The sequence below is a fragment of the Sander vitreus genome, chromosome 4, assembly GCF_031162955.1.
Source record: "Sander vitreus isolate 19-12246 chromosome 4, sanVit1, whole genome shotgun sequence".
NCBI classification, from domain to species: Eukaryota; Metazoa; Chordata; class Actinopteri; order Perciformes; family Percidae; genus Sander; species Sander vitreus.
This window is the reverse complement of record NC_135858.1, coordinates 3,798,009-3,824,518: the sequence shown is the minus strand read 5'-3', so window position 1 is coordinate 3,824,518 and position 26,510 is coordinate 3,798,009. Positions and strand designations below refer to the sequence as shown.

The window sequence follows — 26,510 nt, the reverse complement described above, 5'->3', positions numbered from 1 at the left end:
TGGTAATAGCCTTGCCTTTGTTTGCCTCACCATTTGGGCTCACTCCAGTGCCTAGACAAAATGAGACTTCAGACTGAAATTAATTAAATGGTAATTGGTGATCTAATTATACTGGCTTTGACTCGGCAAGCTGCAAAAGAAAATAAACAAAAAGTCCCTCCTTAATTATGTATGGCGTAAAAGGTCAGATTTCTGACAAGAATGCTTAGTGACACCAAGTGCAGACAACCACCCACCCACACACACACACACACACACACACACACACACACACACACACACACACACACACACACACACACACACACACACACACACACACACACACACACACACACACACACACACGCATTGCTAATGTGGCACATTTGGTTTTGATCTTCCCCCGCTCCCATCCACCTCAGAAGAATAAAATGAATCCTATTCATTTGACGTTGTGCATGCACAGTATCAGTTTGTTTGTCTTTAATTATAACTAAATGTAAACCGGCTACTTTGCAATGACAGTTGGCTACTTATACACGCCTTTATTAAACGCAATAGCAGAAAAGCAGAACTAGCAATTACTGGAAGAACACAATTGTTTCTTCAGAGTATCTCAGAGTATTCAGCTGTATCTCCAGTCAGTTCTGAGAATACTCTGATTCTGAATCTCCTTAAAGGAGATTTCTTTTTGGTAGACACCTCTGATGCTGCAATATCACTAAAACCTCAGTGGGGCCATGGGCCCTGACCTGTGTAAGTCCACCACTCATCCAGCCGAAGCCAGACATAGTTATCATAGCATTTCATAGCAGCTCACAGCACGCAAAGTGGCGCTGGAGAATAGGAGTCTATTTATTTGAATAAAAATCCCAGCTTGCCCCCTTGAGAGCATTACCACTGAGCTCTGACACAGCCATTCTCACAGGCCCCGGGGAGAGAGGAGAGGTAGTGAACTCAAGATGCTATCTGCCGCTCCTACCACTTTTCATATACAAATGTCCCCGTGTCAAAGCCCTCGATATGCACTCTAATCTACACGATCAGTGTGTGTGACACACGCAGCTTTAACAGACAGACAGTCTATTGTCGCTCGACATCTCCAGGCAGTTTATGTTGGTACGTCAATAGCCACCTCTCTGCCTCTCTAAATAAATGATCCAAGCCGCACAGTGTGCTGAGAGACGAGACTCCTGTATGCATATTGTGCATTCTGTGTGAGCGTGATTTCAGATTCTCGCTGTGAAATGGTCACTGAATGAACTGTCATACAGACTGAAATATGGTGGTGAGGCCCCTTCTTAAACATGACAAAATAGCGCAGCCACTTAAATGCCATATGTTAAGCCCTTGCCCCTATAGGATATGGATTAAGCAGTGGGCTTTATGGCAGGGCATATATTAAGAGTGATAAGCATGATGTCTGGAATGTGTCAAGAAGATAATAAATTAATCTGCTTGTACATTTACTCAAAGTTTCAGTTGTTCACCTACAGAATGTTTTGGTTAATCACCAGTAAGACATTTTTGTTTCTTTTCTCATCCTGCAAGATGTTAAATTAATTTTGGTGTCTATTTTGTTGCCAAACTTAACCTTAAACAACATTTAACTTAAGACTACAACTTAATCACGGTTAAAAACAGTTGACTTAATGTAAAACTAAATTACACCTCGGCCTAAGATTAGCGTTGATGTAATGTTACTAATTACTTTTAAAGATGGCCGATTTTTGAAACCCCAAATGAGGATTTAAATGTCCTCAGCAAAGCACCTGTTATCATAGAAAAATCTATATTAAAATCAAAAGCAGCAGGTGCTACTACCACCTATATTTTAAATTGACACTACATTAAGCTTAGAATGTTTCTTTCAACATCAGTAACCCATTTCTGATATCTCTACATATAATATAATTAATAATAATATCTTATTTTCAGCCCCTACATGAAATATTACAATTTTAATATGTTGCTTCAATTGTTTCACCATGCGATATTGTCTCATTCACAGTCTTTTTTCTCCATTTTTCTACATGGATGAATTTGTTGTTTCTTATATTGTAGGTTAACTGGCAGGAAAGCACTCTGTAACTTTGCTGTTAAAAGCTCTTAAAATAAACGACATATTATACCTATTTATAAAATATAGTCTGTTATTATTGCTATATTTTTTATTTTCCTGTGCATTCTCATCTTTCCTGTCTGCCCAAACAGGCACTACTTCTCTGGGGCTGTAACAGTGTGTGCATCCAGTTCATCACAGACACCAAATTGAATCTCGGATGTCAGCAGATGTGGTCCAAACAATATTTACTGCTTCCCTCAAGAGAACAGCTGTTTTTATTTAGCAGATAAATAAGAAGATGGAGGAAGGGATTAATGAATACATGTGTGCCAATTAAGACAAACAAAAGGATGGGGGAGGGACAAGAAAGAGACGTATGACTGGGTCGCTGCTCACCGGCTGTGGGGTGGCTTTAGGCTCCGTGGACTTGACATGAAGGTGCGTCATCATAGCTTGCAGACGCTCTTTGTCTTTCGATAGCTGTAATGGGGAAAGAGAACATATTAGATTTTTTGTGAACAAAAAAAATAAATCTATACTTTTATTAATTCCACACATCCCTTTTGCAGAGAAGACATCTTTTACAACGTTTGAACAAATCAATCCTTTTTTGTCTTGGGACCGTCTAATAATTTGTTTTTCAAAATGCTTTTGGAAGCTGTCAATAACTCTGCACTTCAGGCAACCTAACTACTGTCTTCACTTCAAGGTTAAAACATACCAAGTCTCATATAACCCAATCCCAATAACAGGCCCGGGCCCTTTCTACCTGTCTGAAACTCAGCGCTGTCTTAGCTGCCAGCTTACATTATGGTGATAGGCTGCTTGTAGAGGAAGTCTGTGTCTGATAAAGCTTTGCTCCATCCCTGTGGATAATACACCACCAGAGTGGAAATAACAGGACGTTGGTGTGGTGTAATGTTTAAGCAACTCAACTCTCATTGTTTAAGTTTAACATCCAGTAAACCACAACTGTTCTACAGTAAATTTATTATCAGTATTTTTTGGGGTATTATGTGGCTAAAAGTTGAACCACAAGTGAATGCTGCATACAATCTGGAATGCATTAAATTTGATCTGTGCTGTATTTACTTTACAAGTGTAGCAGCAGCTAATTAATAAAAACACAGTTTAATGGGATGGTTGGTTTTATTTTCCCCTGTAATCCTTATAAATAAGTGCAAGCTTACATTAACATAGTGTTCACCATTTGCACACAGACACACATATGACACACTGGCCATTACATGGACCTCCTAATGGAATGACAGTTAACCAAGTATTTTTCCATAAGTGCATTCTTAATGTAGACTTGCAGATTTTTCTTTCTCGCAGAAAAAGACAATTAAAGATCACACATAGGGTAAATCGTACTTAACCCACTAGTTATCAAACGTTTTCTGCGGTGGGCTCCAATAACCGTTCTGTCACTCAACATTGAGCGCCTATCCACACTATGCTGCCCAGGCATTTCACCAAGGGTTTTATTGTTGGTGCCAAACAGTTAAAAGTCATAAATAACTTTAAAACCCAGTTAAATTCAAAATGTAATTATCTTCTCTACTTAGCCCCGGGCCCTTCATATATCTTTTCCAGGCTGTCATGCATACATAACACATTTTTAATGACTGGTTACTTGCAAATGTACAAAATTATTTCACTCTGCTGCCTCTTTTAGAGTGACCCCGTGGCTGATATCGGGCGGACGCGGAGGGGTTTCGGCAGACACTGAGGAAGTGTCAGGAGAAGAAGACGCATAAATATTTGGGCCAAAACAAACTGAGAGACAATACCTGCAGCTCCAGCTGTTGTACGACCTGCATTTGCACCCGACACTGGGCCGTGCTCCTGTCATCCAGGGCGTGCTCATTGTTAAGATGCCTGGAAAACAAAAAAACAAAACAGAGAACACACAAAAAAAAACGCTGATGTCAGTTCGACTTTCAACTTCTGCAGCCTTTTAGATGTAAGAAACAAAAGACGTCTAGTTTAATGAGGCAATGTGCTCATTGAGTAAAGCATAATGCATTGCGAATATGTGGCAACACTTCGGTAAATATGACTCAGAGCTTTAACATGGAACTAAAGACTACACATACAATGTCTGCAGAACCAGCAGAAATACGCACTTCTTAACATATGAGAAAGACACTTAATATTTGATGACAGTCCTGTCTGCTCCAACTAAAGCTCACAGATAAGAGGAATGATTGAAGAATTTCAGGCTGAACTCCTTTGTTACATTATGCACCAGTGCCATAATGCCATAATTCTAGCTTCTTTTTGCCTTGTTGGTTGGATTTGCCCCTTTTTGGTGTGTCTTCTGTTAATTGTGTAATTAAGTGATTTCATATAGAGCCAGACCAAAACGCAGAGGACAACAGGACGAGGAGATGGGATCTGTCACAAACTTGAATTATGGATATAATTGTGCATGATTATTTTATACAGGGAAGATGTTCTCTTTTCCTGCACGTTTATAACTAATCTAAATAAGTAGCTCACTGGGTAGCAGACGGGTTTTTTTCTTTTTTCTTCTGTGATTTATATAAAATGGTGGAGATAAGGTTCACGAGTGAAGGAAATATGATTGGAGGAATTTTATCAGCCGCCGCATGAATTACTGTTTGAAAATGCTTATGCAGGGGCATTTCATTAATCATTTAATCATAATCCGAGCAGGATGTTTGAACTGATTTCACAAATACCCTTTCATTTCACTACTTCATTATGCTCGCTAATGGATCCAATATATTATATATATCATAAATTATATCACATCTTCGGTGACCATGTAGGTCACTGTCACCAGGCATGTCTGTGTGCACACAGTGGCGCCGGCAGATGGGAGAGAGGTGTGTGAGGCGCCCGCCTTTTCAAATGCACTTTTTCTGTCATTTACTGCAAATCAAAAATAGCCAGAGTCAACCTGTGAAGGCACAGTGGCAGCGCTGGCGGTATGATAGCCCAATAAATTTGAAGCCATTGCTTTATGTACAGACAACACATTTGTGCATTAAACACCACACAGACACTCAGAAAACAGACATATGTGGAGGGAGGGAAAATTGATAGTGCTCTGCTTGAAATGTGAAGGTTTCTGTTCAGCTGCGGTATTTTCAACCTTGAAGTGAATGATTTAAATCTTTATGGGAAGTGTGGTCGTTTTTTTCCCCCCTTCAGGTCCTCCTATTGTGTTTTGATAATACATTTTTCAAAATGACTGTGATATACATTCATCACTTGAAGTTAATTATTGTGGCAAAAAAAAGAAAGAAAAGAAATTAAAAAGGCATATTCAAAGAAAGCGTGGGTAATATCCCCCTTTCCTGAAATCAATTTAGACTTCTTCAGGGGCTTTCCATTTGTTTGAGTCAAATAAATGCCCATTTAATTAAGTAGGTCTGAAAATGAAACTGGTAAACATTTCAGGACATCTTACTAAATTTCAAAGAAGAAAATAATAGGTAAAGGCGTTTCAACTTCAATTTAACTGGCACAGACTGCATTTTCAATGAAGGGTGGCCTACGTGAGCAGCTTTGGAATTTCTCTGTTCATAGGAGACATGTGCCCTGCTTCTTTTCATCCTTTGTTACATTCCACTTTATTTCTTCTAATGACATGGAGAGTCACAGTGCATAATTAATAGGAAATGAAATATTCAAATGGCCCTAATGCAGCCTTGAGAGGAGTGTCTGGACACGGGAGCAGGGGATACGGGGAATTGACATCGAGAGAGGCTATGAACGTTGGCATGTGTCACTTTCTGGACTTCAAATGAAGCCACTTTTAAAAGCTCTCTGGCAGGATGACAGTCCCTAATGTAAATTGCCACAATAAAACAAGTTAAATAGACATTCCTGCAACAGTGGGCTTTTAACATATGAGTTAGTTTTCCTATGTATTTTTTATTTCCTTTAGAAATTGTAATTATATAGACCAGTGGTTCCCAACCTGGGGTCCGGGGACCCCTCAGGGGGGCGGCAAAGATCACAGGGGGGGCGCAAGTCTTTATCTGGTTTGAGGTTGAGGTAAAAAAAAAAATATTTGCACATGTTAAACAAATTAAGATAATACACTAGAATATATAATGTATACAAAAGTGTGTATAAAAACTATATATTTTTGTTCTTGCTTAAAATTGTAGGCAGGCTACTTAGTAGGCCAAACCTCCTGGACCTCTTAACCTGGGACCCTTGCTGTCATCAGGTCAGCTGCTAGCTGCTATCATCCTTGTTTTTCCTGCCGCCACAGCATCACTATTTCATGAATGAAACATGGCGGAGAAACGTAAAAGCGCTGATAACTCCTCTGTATCAAAAAAGAAAGTAAGGCTCTATCTCGAGAGTTACCTCCACTTCGGTTTCGGAGGGGGGGGGGGCTCAGCTTTTCTTAGACATAAGTAGGGGGGGCGCCAAGGAAAAAAGGTTGGGAACCACTGATATAGACTATACCCAGAGCTTAAGGCTGTCTCTAAGGACGCTTTATCTTCTTCACTGTGTGTGATTTTTAAATGAAATGCACAAATCTTTACAGTAGGATATACATTTAAAAAGAAGATTTCTAATCATTTCTTGTATTATAATTATTCATTTTAAGTTTATACTTTTTGCACAGGACTTCAGCATTTAAAACTAATATTATTCTTATTTTACGTGAATTTATATTTGGCTTATTTGTGTTTTTTCACTTGTCTGCATGGTTTGCAGTGGTACAAGGCAACATAACTTGCAAAACAATTACTTGTGTTGAGGTGTGAGAGATGTGTTTTAGTGGTTTCAACAGAGCGACAGTGCAGCACTAGAGGGCACTGCAGTGTTTTACAGGCTCTGACCTTTGACTGGACAATGAAGAGAAGGGTCTTGACCCCCCCTCATAAAAAAACACCAGGCTCTGCTATGAACCTAACCCCACCCTTCTGTGTGCTGAACCCGAAAACAGGAACAGGGATTTGGTGCGTCGTATTTATCAAGATAGTGCGTGTAGGTATGTAATGTTTTCTTTAGAAGATAGAATAAATACACACACAGTTTAAAAAAAACATTCAGTCCTGTGTCAGTTGTTGCTGTTGGCAAGTGGAGCAGAAATCTGGTTGACGTTAGAGTCCTCCTCACCTTTCTTTCTCTCTGGTACACAGTACACTGTGTTCTGCTGACTACACACACGCACACACACACACACACACACACACACACACACACACACACCCCAACATATTCTTATATTTACCATTTCTCCCAACCGGTGGAGACTATTATTCTTTGTTTTTATTTTTGATATTGGTTTTGGGGGCCAGCAGTAACGGTTGCTGGGTTTCATGTGGAAGTGCTTAAGGGTTTGAGAGTTAACACCTTGGTGAGCGGCTCGCACCCTTGCCTGCTGTTAAAAACAAAGGCAGCTTTGTGGAGACTCTCCCCAAATGTTTTCTTAACATGTTCCAAGCAGTTTGAGCAGGCAACTAAAGTAAACAAGATGTTGCCATGATAAAAACACTTGTAAAAACATAGCAGAGTGCACTTTTTTCAAGGCAGAGCTCTACCGGCGCACGGAATTTAATCCCCCTCTCTTCTATAAACAAAGGGTGAGGCAAAGTCAGAATACAATAAATAGTGATGGATTGAAGAGGGCGCTCCGAAAGCTGAAATATGCGTCTATGTGTGAAATATGTGTTTTAATAACTATGTGACACAGGATGTTTATTAAACATGAATAAAAATACATAACTGACTCTTTTTTTTCCATTTGCAGAGAAATTGTACTTTACTACCAAACAATTTAGCAATACGCTTTTCTGAAGCCAACTGCTCTCTAAGTGGATTTAAGTAAACGATGAAGAGGATTCAAAACGTTGACAAAGACAGGCAAAACTTTCAGCTGCCTGTGAGGCGTCCTTCTGCAGCACCTTTCTCTCCGTCTGTGAGGAAACTGTGTGTTCGCTGAGTGCTTGTTTTAGGATAATGGAATTGTGTCATATCTTGTTTAAAGTGCGACTAATCCGGGATGACAGTGAGCCATTGATCTGCTGCCACAATGCAGATGTTTTCATCCTCTCCGTAACCATGGCGCTGTTATGTGTTGGATTACTGAGAGTGCACTGCCCACAGGGTTGATTAGTAAACCAGTGGTCTGACAAAAGGCCTGTGTCAGGCTGGAAAGGGTCGAACCTGTTACACAGGTGATGCTGACTTAGCTGGAGCTCTTCAAGTGCAATGCACATGGTTGATTTTAACACAGTGCTGAGGTGTGGGCCTTCAAATAAACAACACTGTAAACCAAAACACAAGTCAAAGAACTAAGAGCATGAGAAAGGAGAGGGAAAGGCAAATAAAGCACTAAGAGAAAGACAGAAAGAGCTGAGCAAGGCAAAGACACACACACACCAATCCCCCTATCCAGTGACAAGGGCAAACATGCAGAGCACCTAAGTGTGGGCTGCCACAGATAAACATCCTACCGTTGTTTGTTTGGGAAAAACGGCCCCAGTCACCATGGGAACTGCGCTTATCACAGGAATTAAGAGGCCCATGCCGTTCTCAGAAGTCGACCCCGCCACAGTACCCTTGTCAAGAGAGGGCCAACCCAGGCACCCACACTCAGGAATAACAACCAGCTGCACCTGTAGTGCCTCTGATCGCAGGGGGTGACTTTTACTTACTTGAGGAATGAATGGAAATCATCAAACACCGCCTCACATCCAGGCCACTTGCAAACACCGTGACCATAGAGAGGGTGACTGTGTGGGGAATGCTCTTCTAGTGTGGATCTAAAAGAGAAAATCACAGGAGAAAGAGACACAGCTATTAATAAAAACTGTTTTTTTTTGTTTTGTTTTTTAAATTTAAGTTTTCTAGAATACAAACACAGTTTCAGGCCTGTGGTCACACAACGTGACGAGGGGTCACAGAAGATGGTTTCTCCTGTTAAGCTGATGCCTGGTTAGCACCTCCCTGTGTGTACTGTATGTAGTTTCCACATGAAAACCTTGACTTCAACTTGATATGTGAACCTTGGCCTGTGTGGAATCAGTGTACCTGTGTGATCTCTGCTTGCTCTTCTCTTAAAAGAAGGGACCCATGTTGTGAAAGCACAACCAAATCAATATGTAATTAGTTAGTATCACTGAGCCATGTTGCAATTCACTTTGATCAAGACTGCTAGGGGGGCTCCCTCAGCTGCTGCTTTTGCCCAGCACTGCCTGCTGCATCATGTCCCAGAGCCCACCTGGAGGAATATGCACCACAATATGAAACCCCCCGAAAGCACCAGACACTTTTACACCGTGCACAAACTGTAAACATCCCAGCCTGGTATCAATTTATCTCCTGACCAATCCATGTCACCAGGGGCTGACAAGCACCGCATCTATGGGGAGCGTATGGCTTCGTACAATCAGTCTAAATAGTGGGAACGTCCCTGAAAAACAAACTTTACAACCTCTTCCATATGGCGAGAGGCGTGGAACCACAGCTAACCACAATCAGCGCTGAGAGAAAGCGGCCTGTGCGGAGGCAGTGTCTGCTAAGAGAACAAGACAGGCAGCCATATGGACACAGGCACTATACAAGACACACAACTTTCAGCTACAAGAGCCTGGGGGACTGGCCTATATCGCTACCACCTGTGCTTCTGGTGGCTCGTGAGCACAACGCTGCTGCTTCTCCTCCAATCCGAGCCCTGCTCTCTAAGACAACGGGCCAGATAGGGAGATTCATTACACCACAAATGGTTGTGTTGCCATGTGGGAATAACTCCAACCACTAAAATCTCATTTATATACATATATTCACTAAGAGATAATGTCTAATACTACTACTTCAGGGGATGTCTTTAAGGATAGAGAGGGACAAATAAATACTGAGAATAACATGTTGCATTGTTTAGCGAATCATCCATCATCCAAAACTGGATATAAAAATGAATTAGTTAAAACAAAAAGTAATCTAACCATGGCGTGCCAAATTTGCAGGATTAAACAAGCCGATGTCCAGATTAAAATCTCATTTGTGTCCATGTTAGTAAAGATGTACCTCAAGTAGGAAATTTGAAAGGTCGTCGCAGGTTTTCCTGTGTTATAATTACTTGCTTAGGAGTTCACATTGTTCATAACATGTGATAATTGCATTGCAATTAGGAAGCAGTCAAGCATTCATGAATGTGGTTAGCAGCCTTTTTTTTTCCTTCTTCATATTTTCATATTTCTTTTTTAAATTCAATTATGAATAATGCATTCACATTAAGACCTCTGTTTTGATACAGCTAATAAATAGATGGCGGAAGACCTATTAATAATGAGTTTTTAACAACGAAATGTGTGTACTGGTGAAGGTAACGCTGGTTTTTAATTTAAAGAGATCCTTTTTCAATTCTTTGCGAGCAGGGTTGTTGGTTAATTCTGTATTAATAAGAAATTGAAATGTGGAGTGTGGTGGGAATCAGTGAGCACAAAGCGCTGTAAGGGGCTGGCAGCAAAAGAGCCCTTTTAAACGGTGGATGGCTAAACAGTAGTAAATGACAGAATTTAAACCAAATGAGCTACATTAGTGTAATAGGAGAAGAGTGTAGGATTCATGGGGTTTGGTCCCATTTGAGAAAATGTTTAAACAATTAAGAAAATTTTAAAAAATATTAAGGAAAACCGCTCAGCAGTTGCGTTGCGTTAAATTTGATTTGCATCCACGACAGGTCTGTCAGGATGTTTTTATTGTCAGGCAGCCTTGGGGAAAGAACACTCTAATGATCCTGTAACAGCAATGAGGAAAACCACGTCATCAACTTCCTTTAGAGGAGAAGGACCATTAAAGTGCCTATAGACCGGGAGCGAAAGGTGTTGCATTGTGTTTTAGGTGTAGACAGAAACAAAGATGACTCAGACAGCTGCTGGCCACTTGTTTTCTAGTTCACTTCTTTTGATGAGATGCTTTGGGCCATAAACAAGTCATGATCTATGGCATTGTGTGCTGATGGACTCAATCTATCAGCAAAAAAAGGGAAGATTGATGTCCACCATGCTAGGTCAGAGTTGTGGCCACAATGTGTGTGAAGCCAGTCACAACACTCTCCCTCACCATTGGTACTAATGTTAGCCTATTCCCTTGTGTCCTCCCCCTCAATCCTCCATTCATAGCCGCCACCCTCCCCGTTTTTTAACTCTCTAGGCCCTATACTCGATCCTTTCCGTTCGTCTTCTCTGTGCCACTGCATGGTTCACCCTAAATGATTTAATTAGCAGTTTTTTTTTTTTTTTCTGGTGTAAGACAAATGAAAGGCAAGAGAGATGGGAGTGCTGTGCCAAATCTGATTATTTATCTCCTTAACAGATTGCTGTGATGGTTGTTGGGAAGTAAAGTGGGCCAAGCGCTTTGTGAGGATGCTCCCCCTTACAAAGCTGATGCAGCACTGTATTGGGAATTTGTGTCAGATACAGATCAGCCACATTTCATTTAAATAAGCAAATCATTGAATAAAGATGACCTGGCTCACAGGGGTATATCTTCATCTATGCATCACAGTTCGTGGGCTGGGAAACAACACGGCCTGACAGATTGAGTGACTCAGGCCCTGGTCATATCAGAGATGTTGTTCAGACAAACAGAAATCTCAGCCTGCCTTGCCAGAGTGTTCTTTGAGACAAGTAAAAGCAGGAACACGTGCCTTAGTCTTTGGTGTGTCAAGCCGGCAGTGATTGAATTTCTCCTCCTTCCTTAAGACGGAAGTGCAAAGCCGGTGAGTGATTCCTGTGGATGCACTTAAGGTTTTAGTTGCAGGCGTCGTTGTGCCTGGGCAGATTTTATATGACACATGAAACTAACTACATGGTACTTAGGGCCTGCTGTAAACCAATCTGAAGCCAGTCGGGAAAACAGGCCCATCAGCAGAGAGGCTTGTTTCTGTTGCATGACAAAAGGACTTGCAAAACCGCATCAATTAAAAGTTCATTAAGTTCAGCACTGGGAGGATGAGTGGATGCTCTCTATTTATGCCCAGCCCGGCCCAGCCCATTATCTTCAACCTGATTATTCAAATCCCTGGATTATAACACAGACGTTTTCTCAGAGCCTTGCTTAGAATAACCATACTTAATAAAATGTTCTTCCCATGGAGTCTGATCAGAATTGAGCCTGCATCATCAAAAGGAGAGGAGAGGAACAATGCTCTTGATAGTTGCGTGATTTAAGTGTTCCAAAATTAACGCGAGAAAGGGTTATTGGTCGCGTGGATCTAAATTAGCATCATTCAGCATTTAATGAGCAATGTTTTGTGTTCACTTCGTATCAGCCATCTATTCTTAGTTATTGCACATTGGAAAGTCTTGGTAGGTAATCCACGACTTCCTCGGGCAGATGGGCTGGATGAGAATCACCTGCTTGGTTTTCTGACAGATCTAAGATATTGCGAGAATATTCCGACTGAGACTGCCTTCTTCACTAAAGCTTGTGTTAAACTGCTGTTGACATCTTCTTTAATCTCTGACAGTCAGCGCGAGGCGGAGGGGCTGCCAGCTCTTGCATTATGTCTTTTCCGATGTTTCATGGAGCCTTCACTTGAGGCTGGTTCTTGCCTTTTCCTGCCACCGATGCTCACCTTATTTGCTCGCTTGCGACAATGTGTGATGGAGTGAGCGAATCAATATGCGATTTGTCTTTAACTTCACAAAAAAAAAAAAAAACAGACATTGAGCTAGACCCTGGATGAAGGAGGACTGGAAGCCTGTGGATACTGTCAACCATGGGAGCAACTATCGCCCATTTTTTTTCAAATGTTTTCTTTTATACGGTGTCTGTGCTGGAAGATAACTCTGAAACACAGTAAAGAGTGTAAGTCTGTGCAGGTAATATTAATCTGTTTAAAACCGATACCACTGCTTGAAAAGAAATAGCTACTTTCCGTTTGTATCTCTCCATCAGTGAATCATAGCATTTCCTCTCAAAGTCACATGTTTTCATCGGCAATGCTTTCATAATGACGCGTATGTTTTGATCACTGAAACACAAGTCAGATGTTATGCCGTGAGCTCACGGTGCCTGGAGGCTCCTCACTAGCAGTTCAAAGATCAGGCTTTGGTGCAAGAACACAAGCAAATGTGTAAGATGCCAAATTAATTCCTTGCTTAAAGACACAGACACACAGCTCACAGAGCAAACGCCTTTCATAGATGATTCACCCTGGTTTTGAAAGTACGATACACCCACCCAGGGTATGTAGTTTTTGGCATATAATAGCGTGTTGTTCTTGTAATGCTTTTGTTATTCCTGATGTGACAGGTAATTGTCAGGTTGATTCTACAGGTCGTCAATTAATGAGAGGGTTCAATAACCTGACCCCCTCATTAATAGTTTGGCGATCCAATTTCGACTGTGGGCACAATCCCTGTATTTTTTCCAGGTGTTTCTGTGAAATCCCTAGCTGTATCCAGACACATAGAAAAGTGTTGGCCTTAATGGAAATAATACTTACACACTATAAATTAAGAGTAATCTCTATGCAAAACCTATGGGGACATGTCTATCAACTGGAGCCCTGTGAGAAATTGCTATTTTATAAACCGGTTTGCTTTATGCAAAGACTGTTTCACAAGTTTAATTACCAGTTGTAGGTTACAAATTAGGTAAGGAACAGTGCTTTAAAAGATCCTTGTTGTATAAATGCGATCATTTTGAAATTTGAAATCTATTGTTAGGAGCATAACCCCTTGAGATGAAGCATCTCGTTTTCGAGGGGGTCCTCGAGACATAAGACGAAGACAATACAGCACATGTACATTTATACTCGCTAAAGCTCTCCCTCATCCCGCCTCGCCCACCCCAACCACCCCACCGACTCCTTATTGGAAACAAATCCATGTATAAAACATATTGCAGTATTAAGAGGCATGACAACATTTAGCCCATACATACACATATGTATATACATGCATATATACATACATATACATACATAATATACATTCGCACACCTACATCCATACTCGCATGTATAGACATAAATAAAAAGAAAGGACAGCTTGTGTGTCTTCACTGACCCATGTTCTCATTGTGAGGAACGATGTGAAGACACGTGCAGGAAAAAAGAAAACAAAATGAGAAATACACAAACGTCCTTGAGACTCACCCTTCTCTCTTGTGACTCAGGTACTGCCCGTTGGTGGAGGCATGCTGGTTGAGGAGTGGGTTCTTAGGCGCTGCCGGGGAGGACAGGTCAAGGCCCCGGTGGCCGTTGTTGCTGCTGTTGTTGTGCTCCTCTTTCACGTGAGCATTTGTCACCTCCTTCCACAGTTGCTGCAGCTCTGCTGGAATCATGCCTGAGACAAACAAATTGGATAATTAAATCAATTAGCAGCTAATCCAACTCTCCTCTTCATCACTTAATTAAATCAAAGCGTCTGTAAACAAAGCCGAGTATTAATTAGAAAATATTCCACTACAGGGTAATGCACTGAGAGCTCTTGCCTCCCCTCCTCTCCGCCACCTCCTTCTCTCCCTCCCATTTGTCCTGTGATCTGAAGTGTGTTTGTATACACAAATCCCTGGCATTCACGCAGATTTCATGCCCACAGAGTAAATAATTAACACCCAGACAAGGCATGAAATCTGAATAATCACCATCATTTTCTCTCAACAACAGAGATGTGCACAACATACACAACAAAAAGTTTACAATAGCAACACTAGAAAACATCCCACCCCTGCCTCCTTGAGAAACAGGACCCTGGGGTAATATTCTCAAAAGCGCATTAATGTGCAAAATACTTAAAGCTCTGCACCGCCTCCAATTGACACAGCAGACTTAAACCTCATTTAACAAGTCAAGCACACTGCAGCTCACACAGCCCTTTGAAAAAAAAAATCCCTTGAAGACAGAAGACATTTTTCTGTGTGCTGGAAACACATCTACCAAGTGCACGTGTTTTCTTCTGCCTATGAGTGACAGTGGTCCCGACACCCAGGACCAGAGCCGGGATGAAGAAGGATAATGCTGTGTTTGTGCACCCCACGTTCCATGTCTGGGAGAAGAGAGCCTTTGTTTGCACATAATACATGTGTCCATCTATGCTGTGTCGGTTACTGTGCCGGAGAAGTCTGCTTTCATTTGACACAAATGAGGATAAAGCTGATATGTAAAATAAGATCAAGCCTCAGGGGTGCAGAATCTGTGGCTATTTGTATTTTCAGTCAAAACATACCACATCTGGGTAACCCTGATTTTAATAGCGTACTAAAAGATCTAATAGGGGAATATGTGGATTTGTATTGGGTATTCAAATCTGTGCTTAAATAAGCCACATGTTTTAACCATGGTGAAAGAAGCCCTTGGATACGTGGTGAATTTAACCACAGAGCAAATGGGCAAGACCACTCGTTTAACATTACAATTAATTAAATCCATTCTCAAAATGAGCACTGGCAAATGAAAGATGATTTGCACATGCTTATCTTCTTGGGTTTATATTCTCCGGATCCCCCCCCCCTCCCCGTTTCTCATCACCAGCTCTATAGATACCAGAAGTGCTCCTTTCAAGCACCAGATTGTAATACATTGTGTGCAGAATGCTTAGTCTTAATTTATTCCTGTTGTGGAAAATAACTGTGAGGTGAAGATCTCAATGCGATCAGCAAAAATATTTTTAATGTGATAAGCTACTAAAGATTTTAATTATGCTGGTAATGGAGAACATTGGCCTAATGAGGCGGAGGACTCCAGAGAGACGCAGGGGCTAAGAACTGTGAAATGAGTCTGATAGGATTGCTGTAAATTCACACTAGATCGTTTGCATATCAAAGAGCAGGAAATGATTACAGGACAAATCAATAACCTTTCCACGTTCCAAGAAGCGTCTTTCCTCATTGGAATATTTCAACACGCTAGCTCTATTCTGCCTGCCTGTATTCTCCCTTATTCTCTCCAATGCCTTGATGTGCCTTAATGGAAGTGCACGTCCATGACAGGCTAAACATGCTTAATATTGTGCTCTGTGTCATAGCATGCTAATCCACAGCTTGCTCATTTCCAGTGGCATTTTCAAAGGATCAATTGTTGTTGTGATAGTATGAGGAGACTTTGGAGCAAAAGTTTATTTTGTTTGTTTCTTTTTTCTGTGATGGCTGGTTGGGAAGCGGAAGGTCACTGGTGATGCGAGTGTCCTGCGCTCCGACAGCGGGAATAATCATTTTCCCCCCACTTGGTGCCCGGTGACAGTGGGCGATGTATTTTTAGCCGATGTGCTTGACAGGGCGGCCCACACTGGCTCAATTACCCAGCAGTCCTGGTGACCCCGACACCACTGTTTACTCAGATGAAACCGCAGCGGATAGACCGGTCTGATGAGAGAGGTAACAGAGTGGGACCAAGCTGTCTCTTTCTGAATCTAGTCCCTAGTTTTATTGCTCTCCATTCGCCTCTTCCCTCTCGGTACTCCTATCTAACCCTAACCTCTTCAAACTCAACAACAGCTATGGCTCATGATTCCACATAAGTGACAATAAAATATCATTACACAAATGTCTCAGAGGGTATTATATTTTGTGTTTGGACAAAATGCATTGAGTTGCTCTCCATCTGATTACTGTGGGACACATAATGACATTGATCTGTAAATCCTCTTTCTTGGGTCCCCAGTTTGTCCATCCTTTAAATGCTGGATTGGTTTATCTTTCCCCTTTCCATTTTTCAACACAACTATTCCACTCATTACGACTGGGAAATACGGACAAGCACTTTAAAAAATGTATGTTGTTGGGACACTTGATTGATCACCTGCCTCCCAACTCAATTTTACCTCTGCAGGTAGCTTTGGCAGAGAGACAGGCCGAGCTCTTCAACCTTTTCCTGTCCTTGTCCCCCTGTACCCAGGTGACCATGTTCAAGCAAGCAGAAAGTTGATTTAAGGTTCATAATGACATCAGTTGCAGGCCATCATCCCCCAAATAAAAAATGGCCCCCAGTGCTCCGGGCTCTTTAAACCGAGCTGTTACTTCTCACACACAGTGCTGGTGCCGTGGGGGGACAGTGACATCGCTATTAGTTTATTGTTCCGTCAGGCTGGGACCTTTACTGCACCCCTGTTTATGTTGCCGTAATCACTGGCCTGCTGATATGCACCCCTTAGGCCTGAAATATGTCCTGTCCTAATGCTGCAGGAACTATTACCAGTAGCCCACTGCTGGACGTATCAATCACTGACAGGTCAGCTGCATTACCCACCGCTGTCCCTGATGTTCTGCTGTTCTGTGAGCACTTCATGGCTCGCCACATTCTTTGCTTTCATATTACCGACAAATTTGTCTTGTCACTGTCCCACTGGCCTCTCCCAGACAGCTTAAATGATGTTGTGCAGCTACAAGAACTCACTCTCTTACAGAGCGACCTCAGAGGGTGTGCCTAAACACACACACACACACACACACACACACACACACACACACACACACACCTGAGCAACATGAGCCTGAGCAACCACTGACTCACTTATCAGGTCAAGAGGACAGGCTTTTTGTGAGCAGGGGGAGGTGGGGGGTGGATCAAATTTATATTTATGAGAGTTATATCCTCCCCAAACACATTGTTGTAATTTATAACAGATAGCGTTTGGCCGCTTCCAAGACTTTGAACATTAATGTCAAAAGAATTTACGACAACAGAAACAAATTATACTCCAGATAATGTGAGCAATTGTTTTCACTCAAAACTGCTATCTACAAGTTCATACTTAATTAGTGCTATCAAATGTTTGAAAGGCTAATTCAAATGCATTCATTCAGTCCATCGTTTTGGCAGAAAAAAATTATCCTCTATGACTCTAATCCATCTCAGCCAACAATGTAACTAAGCAGGAGACTGAAAAATGAGCTGCAAACTGCATCATAGTACCCAAAACACACCTGCAGATTGCACACCTACTTTTCTTTAATTACTCCGTTACAGTGACCTATTATTTGAAAACCTTTTGTTTCTTTCATTGTCTTGGCAAATGAAAAAAAGAATATATATATATACAGTAGATTGCATTTGCTAACAGTGGCTTCCTAAAATAATTATACCGACATCTACATTTTGAAATGAAAAAATCATCAGTTAAAAAGTCATGCCAATTTACTGCCCCCGAGTTTGACTCCATAATCAACGGGAGCCAAAAAGAGCAGATCAACTCATCACTTCCGACGCAGTGCTAACTGCTAGCTGAGTATTGCAGATTAGATCTGAGCACCATAGGCCTGGCCCACTGATGCATGAAAGAGTTTAGTGATGTGGAAAACAGAAAGGTCATCAATAACTTTAAACAGTCAAGCAGAAAATGTGTAGCATAGGAAGACAAACCGGGTGCCTGAATACTATCCTAAGTGTTGTAACAGCTCTCGGAGGCACAGAGTTAACCACCGATGGATTGGGACAAACTAAACAGGTTCGACTGGTTGTAACAAACACTAATTGTACATGTGGGGAGATACAGTGCCTCATCTTCCAGAAATGATCCTCTCAGTTTAGAGTACAATTCATTTCAATACACTGGGTGGACAGTGGAAAATTCCTTATAAAATTAAAATCCTATTTGTCTCACTCAGAATTAAAAAGTAAGATTATCTCTTATGATTCTTCAACTAAACATATTTCCTTTTAACAATTCCTCCTTTCATTGTGTCTATGAGACCTTATGGTATCGTATGGTGATGCACTGTAGGAGGCTAAAATGATTTATCTTTTGTCACGTGGTGATATACCTTAGAGAGAAATTTAGTGTGGTGTGGTCCTCCGTATTAATGCAATGCAATTAATGACTTTAATCACTGTTTTAATAGAATTAACTGTGCAGCCCTGACAAAGTAAAAGGTAAAAGGGATATCAATTCAATACACCTACTCTTTTGACATGGTGAGATGCCTTGGAGGTATTTGACGATGACACAGTATAAACAGGATGTTCTGGGACTGTTGTGAAATCCATCAAAAGTACAGTACCTAGAAATATCAACACATACTGCTTTGCTCAAGGGGTGTGTGTGTGTGCCAGACATCTGACACAGAGCAATTCAGCAAAGCACACTCACAACCCAACAGCGCTCCACGCCTGTGCCCATGGCGTCTGCGAGTTGATGAGTAATTCCATACCCAGTCCAAACAATAACAGCACTGTACAAACTGTGTTTGTGTTTGCCTATTACCTAAGCACCCCCCCGCCCCCTCCTCCCTCCCGTTTTTATCGCCCTTATCTTGTTATTTCAAAACTGTTTGTCTTAGCTGGGAATGAATAGTCAATGTCATGTTCTAAAACCCTTATGACGCCTCCTTTGTCACCAGGAGACCACTCCTTAACAAATATATTTAAGAATAAATAAGGAAATAAACTTCCTGGCCAAACAACAAGTATTGACTCCCTATCAAGTAACGGGCGGTTTCACAATGACAAGTTCGCTGGCAGTTTACGAACAATAGATCCAGTCTTCTGTCAGGCTGAAGGAGACTGCCACCAGGATGCCAATCACAGGCACAGGAGAGAGAGTTCACGGACAAAGCTAGGACACTCTCAACAGTGGGATCTTTTACTTCTAAAGTGTAGCACACCACAATCAAACTGCCATGGTGCAGTGAACAGTGAACTCAGACAACAGGCATAAGATGCCATTTAATAATGTTGTGTTGAGTGAACATTTACTGAACAGTAGGTGTGTCCTGATCCTGGCTGCATACTTAAGTGGTGCTTTGTTCACTTTGACTAAGCAAATTTGTACAGGCATTGTAGCAGAGCAATAACAGTAGCAGATGACACAACTCTGAATATACAGATATATAAACATGATGACAGCGATGTAACTTGTTAGCAGGTGTCACTGTGCTTTGTACAGACCGCTGATTAAAATCCTTCTCCAGTACAACTGGTACTTTCTCTGGTTAGATATTTAAAGTAGAATTGTCCATATTATATAAAAATAATAAAAGTCACAAGCTGTGTTTAGAAAATAACTCCCATAATAAGGAAATCAACTGACCAATATGGGATTTTTAAATACAAGGCCAGGGTCACCCAATAAATCAATAAACAGATGTATTAGCATAATCCTGATCTCCATTGTTTTAGTTTTATAACCCAGATTAAATCTTCAGTTTACTATTTTAGCACTGCCAAATATACTGGAGGTAAAAAGAGGCGTTGGATCTTCCCCAGACGTAACTTTGTTGCAGTGTTTTGTTACCAAAAATGCTCCTGTGGAGCAATTGAGTACTGATGGACAGGATATACGACAAAGTGCAGTGTGCCAGTAGTTCAATACAGTGGTGTGATATTAGGTACTGACCCTGAGTGAGGGAGTGCAGTGGCAGGCCAGTCTGTCCAGGCTGGATTGTGAGCAGCCCTTGTCTCTGAAGGTTGAGCAGATGCTGCTGCTGGACCTGCTGGACCTGCAGGAGCTGCTGCTGGAAGGCCAACTGCTGGGCTGACACCTGCTGCTAGTGGCATATGCACACACACACACACACACACACGCACGCACGCACGCACGCACGCACGCACGCACGCACACACACACACACAGAAAGATAGAGGGGCACACCATAAGCAAACACATATATACAGTAGACAGCAAGTGTAAACATGTAAAGCTGAATTTCAGGTTTGTGCATTACTGGATTCATGTATGCAGAACGTTGAAGAGAGCATTTCAAGTCCAAGGCCACAGAGTTCATAGGTTGTAAAAATGTAACACTTTAGAACAACATGTCCTTTTTTTTCTTTTTAAAGATTATTTTTGGGCTTTTCTGCTTTTATGTGATAGGACAGCTAGGTGAGAAAGGGGAGAGAGAGAGGGAAGACATGCAGGAAATCGTCACAGGTCGGACTCAAACCCTGGACCTCTGCATCGAGGCATAAACCTCTCAGTATATGTGCGCCCTGCTCTACCCACCGAGCCAACCCGGCCACATAGAACAACATGTTCATTCATAAAACACAAAGTTAATGGGTTTTGCGCGTGCTAACGCACAATAGCACAGTGTAATTTTCATAAATTGTGCCTTTAGTGTGGGTTTGTCTGTGCCCACTTAAGACAGGTAGAGCATACGTCTCTCTCTCTCTCTCTTAATTAACGAGGAGTCGGGAGGCAAATGACAAACAATGAAACAACATAGTTAATCATTCATAATAAGAGCCACAGGAATTTAATTACAGCCATTCATAATTCAGCAAACAACGTGTGACTAAATCAGAGTGCTTAATAACCACCCTAGCAACTCTCACAACTCTCCCAGGCATGGCGCTGAGCTCAGGGATACACTCATCCTCCCAACCAGTGCAGCAAGCTTTGTTCAGTCACATACAGTGGACTGACTGAGAGACATAGCTGTTTTGTTGATCTAACTGTGTCATCAAGTCTGTTTCATAAAGGACTTTTTTTTAATGAAAAGCTGGTGTGTCTTTACTGATTTAAGGATTAGGGGGAACATTTTTGGCACTGGTTAAGTGAAATGTGTGAACTTTGATAGGATGAAAAAAGTGACAGAGAGAAGAGACAAAAATGAAACGGAGAAAAAGAAAATCAGTGTAATAATACATAATAAATAAAAGGAAATTATCTAATATCCCCAATCTCCTATGAGTCAAAACAAATGAGCGATGTTATTAAGATAACAGCGGCAGAGGAGAGAGATGACTTTTAACCCGTTCGTCAATCCCTGCTCTCAACAAAACCACAGTCAACCCACCAAAATGCCTTTTATTATTAAATATTATAATTATTACCAAATAAACATTAACATCTATCAGGGCACCTTTTGTATTTTCTAATAGATAAGGTTAAAATAAGCATGCCTGAGACTCAACAGGATACTAGGCTTGTTTATGAGTATACAAGGCCAGTTTTCAATCAGGTGGGAGGAGAGGATGGGGGCACTAAAAGCAGTGCAGGGGCTGCCAAGCTGTGCACCGCACCCTGTTACCAAACACAGGATACACCACTTTGTTTACTTCTCACAATTGAGTGCATACAAAAAAAGGTCCCGGTACAACGCGGCTGTCAGGTCACTTGCTGGCGGCTCTGAAACCACTGAAACAGCCAGATAAAAACGTGTCCCCTCCGCCCCCCCCCCCCCCCCTGGCGGCCTTCCTTTACCTTCCTCTCCCTCCTCCTGCCCCACACCCTGCCTGCTGCTCCTTCATCGGCTCACTGAAAATAAAGCTCTGGGCAGAACTGGTCTATTACAGCGAGAGTGTTCGCCTCGTTGGATCAATCAGGGGAGGAAGGCGCTTTGACAGTGGTAGCAGAGGGTCATAATTGAGAGTAACCACATTACAGGCTCATGTGTGATCTAAACCAAAATGAGAGAAGAGGAAAGTGAGATAGAAAGAGGAGTGAGAGAGAGACATGGTAAAGATCTCACAGGGGTTTCAGTAAATTTGGGATGCAGGTGGCCTATGATATTCTCTGATCTCTCCTATTTATAAAAAAAAAAAGAGGTGGTTGGTGGTGATTCTTTTCCCCACCCCCTCCATCACTGTGAAAAAAAGTTTCTCATGTCTTTGGTGGTTTTCCGTGCTCCGGCTCCTCCCTGACAGCCTGAGACAAAGATAACGGTGCTACGGGGGTGGGAGTTCACAGGGAACAATGTCTTTCATCAAAACGCTAAATAAATAGAGGGTGGCTTTTCCAAAGAAAAGAAGGAAGAAAGGAAAATCAAGTATTGCAAGTGAATTTAACTCTCTCCCCTTCACGTTTTTTTTTCTTCCTTCTGGTCCCATCAGCTGACAAGAGCTCCTGTGCGCTCCCAGCATGCAGACACATTAAAAACCCCAGACCCAATAGACCAAATAAGAGGTTAACAAGAAGTGGCACGAGGGAGAGAAAAATACAGTCCCTGACAAATGATAAAGAGTGACACTGGCAGGCCTTTATTGTCAAGCTTCAAATATAAAGTTAAAGATCTTTGAAAAACTAAATTTTGATGTCTTTAAAATAAAAGAGGCACAAAGCAACAACAGGGGGTTATTGTCTGGCAGCCACAGGGGAGTCACTGCATAATTCTTATTCTGTCTTTTGATGGCTGCTAGAAATGCGACTGAAAAAAGCGAGAGCGATGGGGAGAGAAAGAAAACATTGGCAGAGGGGGAGAGCCTCTTGAGGCTGCATCCATTTCCTGTGATCATACATAATATGCTTCAAAAGTTGTTTTTTTCTTTTATTCTCATGCTCCATTCAACTGATCAATTGCCCCCCCCCCCTCTCCCCCCCCCCCCCCCCCCCCTTCTTTTCTCCCTTGCTCCTCTAGTGTTTACATCAGATGAGGCTTGGTGACAGGCCCTATCTGAGACCGCGGAGCTCTGCTGTCATGTTGATTTATGGGAGCATCACGCCACAACTTGTCCAAACTGAAGCCCGCAGTTCATTAATTAGGGAGCTACGACTTTGAAGTTGGGAGCTTCGACAGGACACGGACGTGTGTGAGTGTGAGCGTGAGCACGCGTGGATGTGTGTGTGTGTCTTGCTTTTAACATCTGACTTAATTTTCTATGCTTTCCTCTACTCTCCAAACATGGAACTCAATGGCGACAAGGGCAAAAATTCCCAGATTGTCTTTGAACTTCTTCTGACCGCACAATAATAATTTGCTTTTTGCACAGTGATGCCTGTATCCTCCAGTCATTAACACGCATTAGGCCGCTGCCTATGAGCAAGCCCTGCTGTACTGGAGGGAGCGAAGTGAAGAGAGCGAGAAAGATGGAGAAGAAGAAGAAGAAAAAAAAAAAAACTCAACACAGGCAACAAAGCTGGGAGCGCTCTCTGCACTGATATCTCACAATTACATGCCTTCTCTTCCTCAGCCATTTCCATGTTAATTACCGAGAAATGCCTCTCAGATTTATATGCTCCCTGTTCCTGCCTTTCTCCCTTCTGCCTTTCATTATGTCCTACACCAGGCTCACAGGAGCGGTCATCTCTTTGTTGCATAGGGCACTTGTTTTCTTGAAAAAAAGAAGAAGAAAAAATAGAACAATGGGCCGAGGCTCAGGTTCTATAAAATATTATACATTTAATGTGGAGACGGTTCAAGAAAAAGAGACACTGTATTCTTAGCACAGTATCAGTCAGTTGCCATTTATCCAGCAAGTCTGACATGCTAATCAGAAGCATGAGTGCACTTGATTCTCCCCCTCTCCTCTCTACTTTAACCACAGTCTGAAAGCAGATGGGGTTGAGGGAGGGAGCACACATGCCTTCCATGCTCTGTCTGGCCAACGGGTTTGGTAATGGCAGGCGGTTGGAGTGATGTCAGCCTACCTCTTTACTCTGCTTGCTGCCTGCATGCTGCTGCTGTTGCTGTTGCTGATGCTGCTGCTGCTGCTGCTGCTGTAAAAGCTGGAGGTGGAGCTGTTCCTGCTGCTTCTTGTAGAACTCTTGGAGTTGCTGCTGCAGAAGAGACGGAAGGTGACATGTGAGTGAAAGTCTCGTTTAAACTCAGTAGTGGGGTTTGTGAGAATTTTCAATACTTTGAGGAATGTTGTCTTTGAGGCTTGGAAAAAAGAAAAAGAAAAAAGAGAGAAGCTCAAAGTGAATTTATCTTTGTGTCTATAGATAAGATTTTCAGACAAAATGATTCATGACATGAATGCCAGATTTACATTACCTGCTGTAACATGAGGGCCTGTTGCTGCTGGAGAAGAACCTGGAGCTGCTGAGGGCTCAGGACTTGCTGCTGAAGGATTTGCTGCATCTGCTGAGGAGTTATCACTTGAGGTGTCATCATAGCCACTGAAACTGGAACCTGCACAGACACACAAAATGAGCAGATTGATGTAAAAAAAAAAAAAAAAACACAAGTCCACTAATAGAACAGAACAGAATTATTATAGGAAATCAAAAGCAGAGCATCCTCTATACCCACGCACAAGTGTGCTAAAGCCTATCCCAGCATGCAATGGGTGAGAGGTTGGAGATCATTGACAAACAATACTACTCAACAAAAGAATATCTCTATAATATATATAAAATGGCCCCTTGCTTTTCACTGGATCTCAAGTGTCATCTTGATGTGTTACAAGCTGCACATACCTTCCACCAAACATACACACACACACACACACACACACACACACACACACATTTCAACCCCTCTAACCGTTATGACACCACACCAGACTGAGGCGGCCTAAAGAACACAAGACAGCCAGGAGTGGATCAGGCCTGTGGAGTAAAGGGCCAGCACATCCACCCCAACCTCCATCCTCCCCTTTCCCCTCTCACACACAACCCCTCAGCACCATCGGATATGATCCGCATCTGCTGTGATGCTTCTCAGACCTCGCCGTTTATACAACATGGAAAATATGCTATACCTGAGGACATTAAAAGCTTGCTTAAAAAATGCTGCGATTTGCTCATCGCACGCGCTCAACATGTCATGTGAGAACATTTCATTAGAGACGCTGTCAACAGCGATCTATTATTGTGAAGATACCTGGAGGAGGAACACGCAGGCCTCTAACTAACTCCCAGTAGAAAGGTGTGAGTGCATGACTCCTCAAAACAAGTGATTTGTTGTGACACTGAAAGAGCCCCCACAGTTGTCAGGGTGCCTTAATTGCTCCGGCAGCATAGGGGACTCGGAGTGTGTCTGGATGCTGCCACTCACTGCTATGATGTGCAACACCATTAAAAGCTCCTTTCTTTGACATTCGGTTGACAAACAGAAACTAAGACGTACTTGATAGTGCTGCGTCTTTGCAGCTGTTAACATGTTGTGGCGATGGTTCTTTTGTGTATGTGCATGTTAGTAATGTATGTGCATAAGTGTGTGTTAAAATGTGCTTTGTATCGCTCAGGCTGATGTCAGCAGCTGATAGAGCGGACAGTCTTGTCGGTGACAGTCTGTCTTTACCAAGGTTACCCAAATTGTGTGGCTGCCTTATAGCTAATGACACCCCTTTGAATTTTTCATGCATTTCTGAATGTAATTTCGCTGTTTAAAATCTCGGCTGGACACTAAGGGGCTTTTCTTGACGCACACCCTGCATGCATATCACCTTATTCATTCTCCCCACTGTAGCATAAAACAAAAACAAAGCGCTGCCATAATGAACAGCTTGTACTGCAAATGCATAGGAAAGGGCAGTGATGTCAAATAGGACAGACCAGCTTTGATGCTCTACGTTAACTTTATTGAGCAGTGCCAGACTACAATGTGCTGTGTTTTTCTATCCCCAAGAGAATGAAGGAGGCTAAGCCCCACCCAGGACTAACGCACACTTCACATTTCTCATCTCCAGCACCAGGCGTAGGAGCGCGAGGAGAAAAAAAATGCAATATTAATTCCCCCCTGTATTATGTCTTAATATGCAGTTCATCTTGACTTTTGCACATGACTTGTCCTGTCATTTGCATAGCCTGGCCCTCCCATTTCCTAATTTCACAGTTATTATCCACTGAAGTCCTTTTTTCTGGGCATCGCTAATTTTGATGAACTATTTTGAAGGTCAACCAAGCAGCCC

The 26,510-nt window shown here is 42.1% G+C and overlaps 1 protein-coding gene across 12 annotated transcripts in view; it reads right to left on the bottom strand.

The window, feature by feature from the left end:
• Positions 1-26,510, bottom strand: part of foxp1b (forkhead box P1b) — a 158,735-nt gene that overhangs the window by 9,068 nt on the left and 123,157 nt on the right. For 9 of the 12 annotated variants that reach the window (XM_078247734.1, XM_078247744.1, XM_078247735.1 and 6 more), the window contains 7 exons: positions 24,650-24,787; positions 24,304-24,432; positions 20,332-20,482; positions 14,157-14,346; positions 8,704-8,811; positions 3,841-3,928; positions 2,444-2,527 (listed from right to left, as the gene is read on the bottom strand). In XM_078247734.1, coding sequence (XP_078103860.1) covers positions 2,444-2,527; positions 3,841-3,928; positions 8,704-8,811; positions 14,157-14,346; positions 20,332-20,482; positions 24,304-24,432; positions 24,650-24,787 — 888 coding nt within the window. The remainder of the gene's footprint in view (positions 1-2,443; positions 2,528-3,840; positions 3,929-8,703; positions 8,812-14,156; positions 14,347-20,331; positions 20,483-24,303; positions 24,433-24,649; positions 24,788-26,510) is intronic. The other 3 variants (XM_078247741.1, XM_078247740.1, XM_078247742.1) reach the window with 3 other exon arrangements.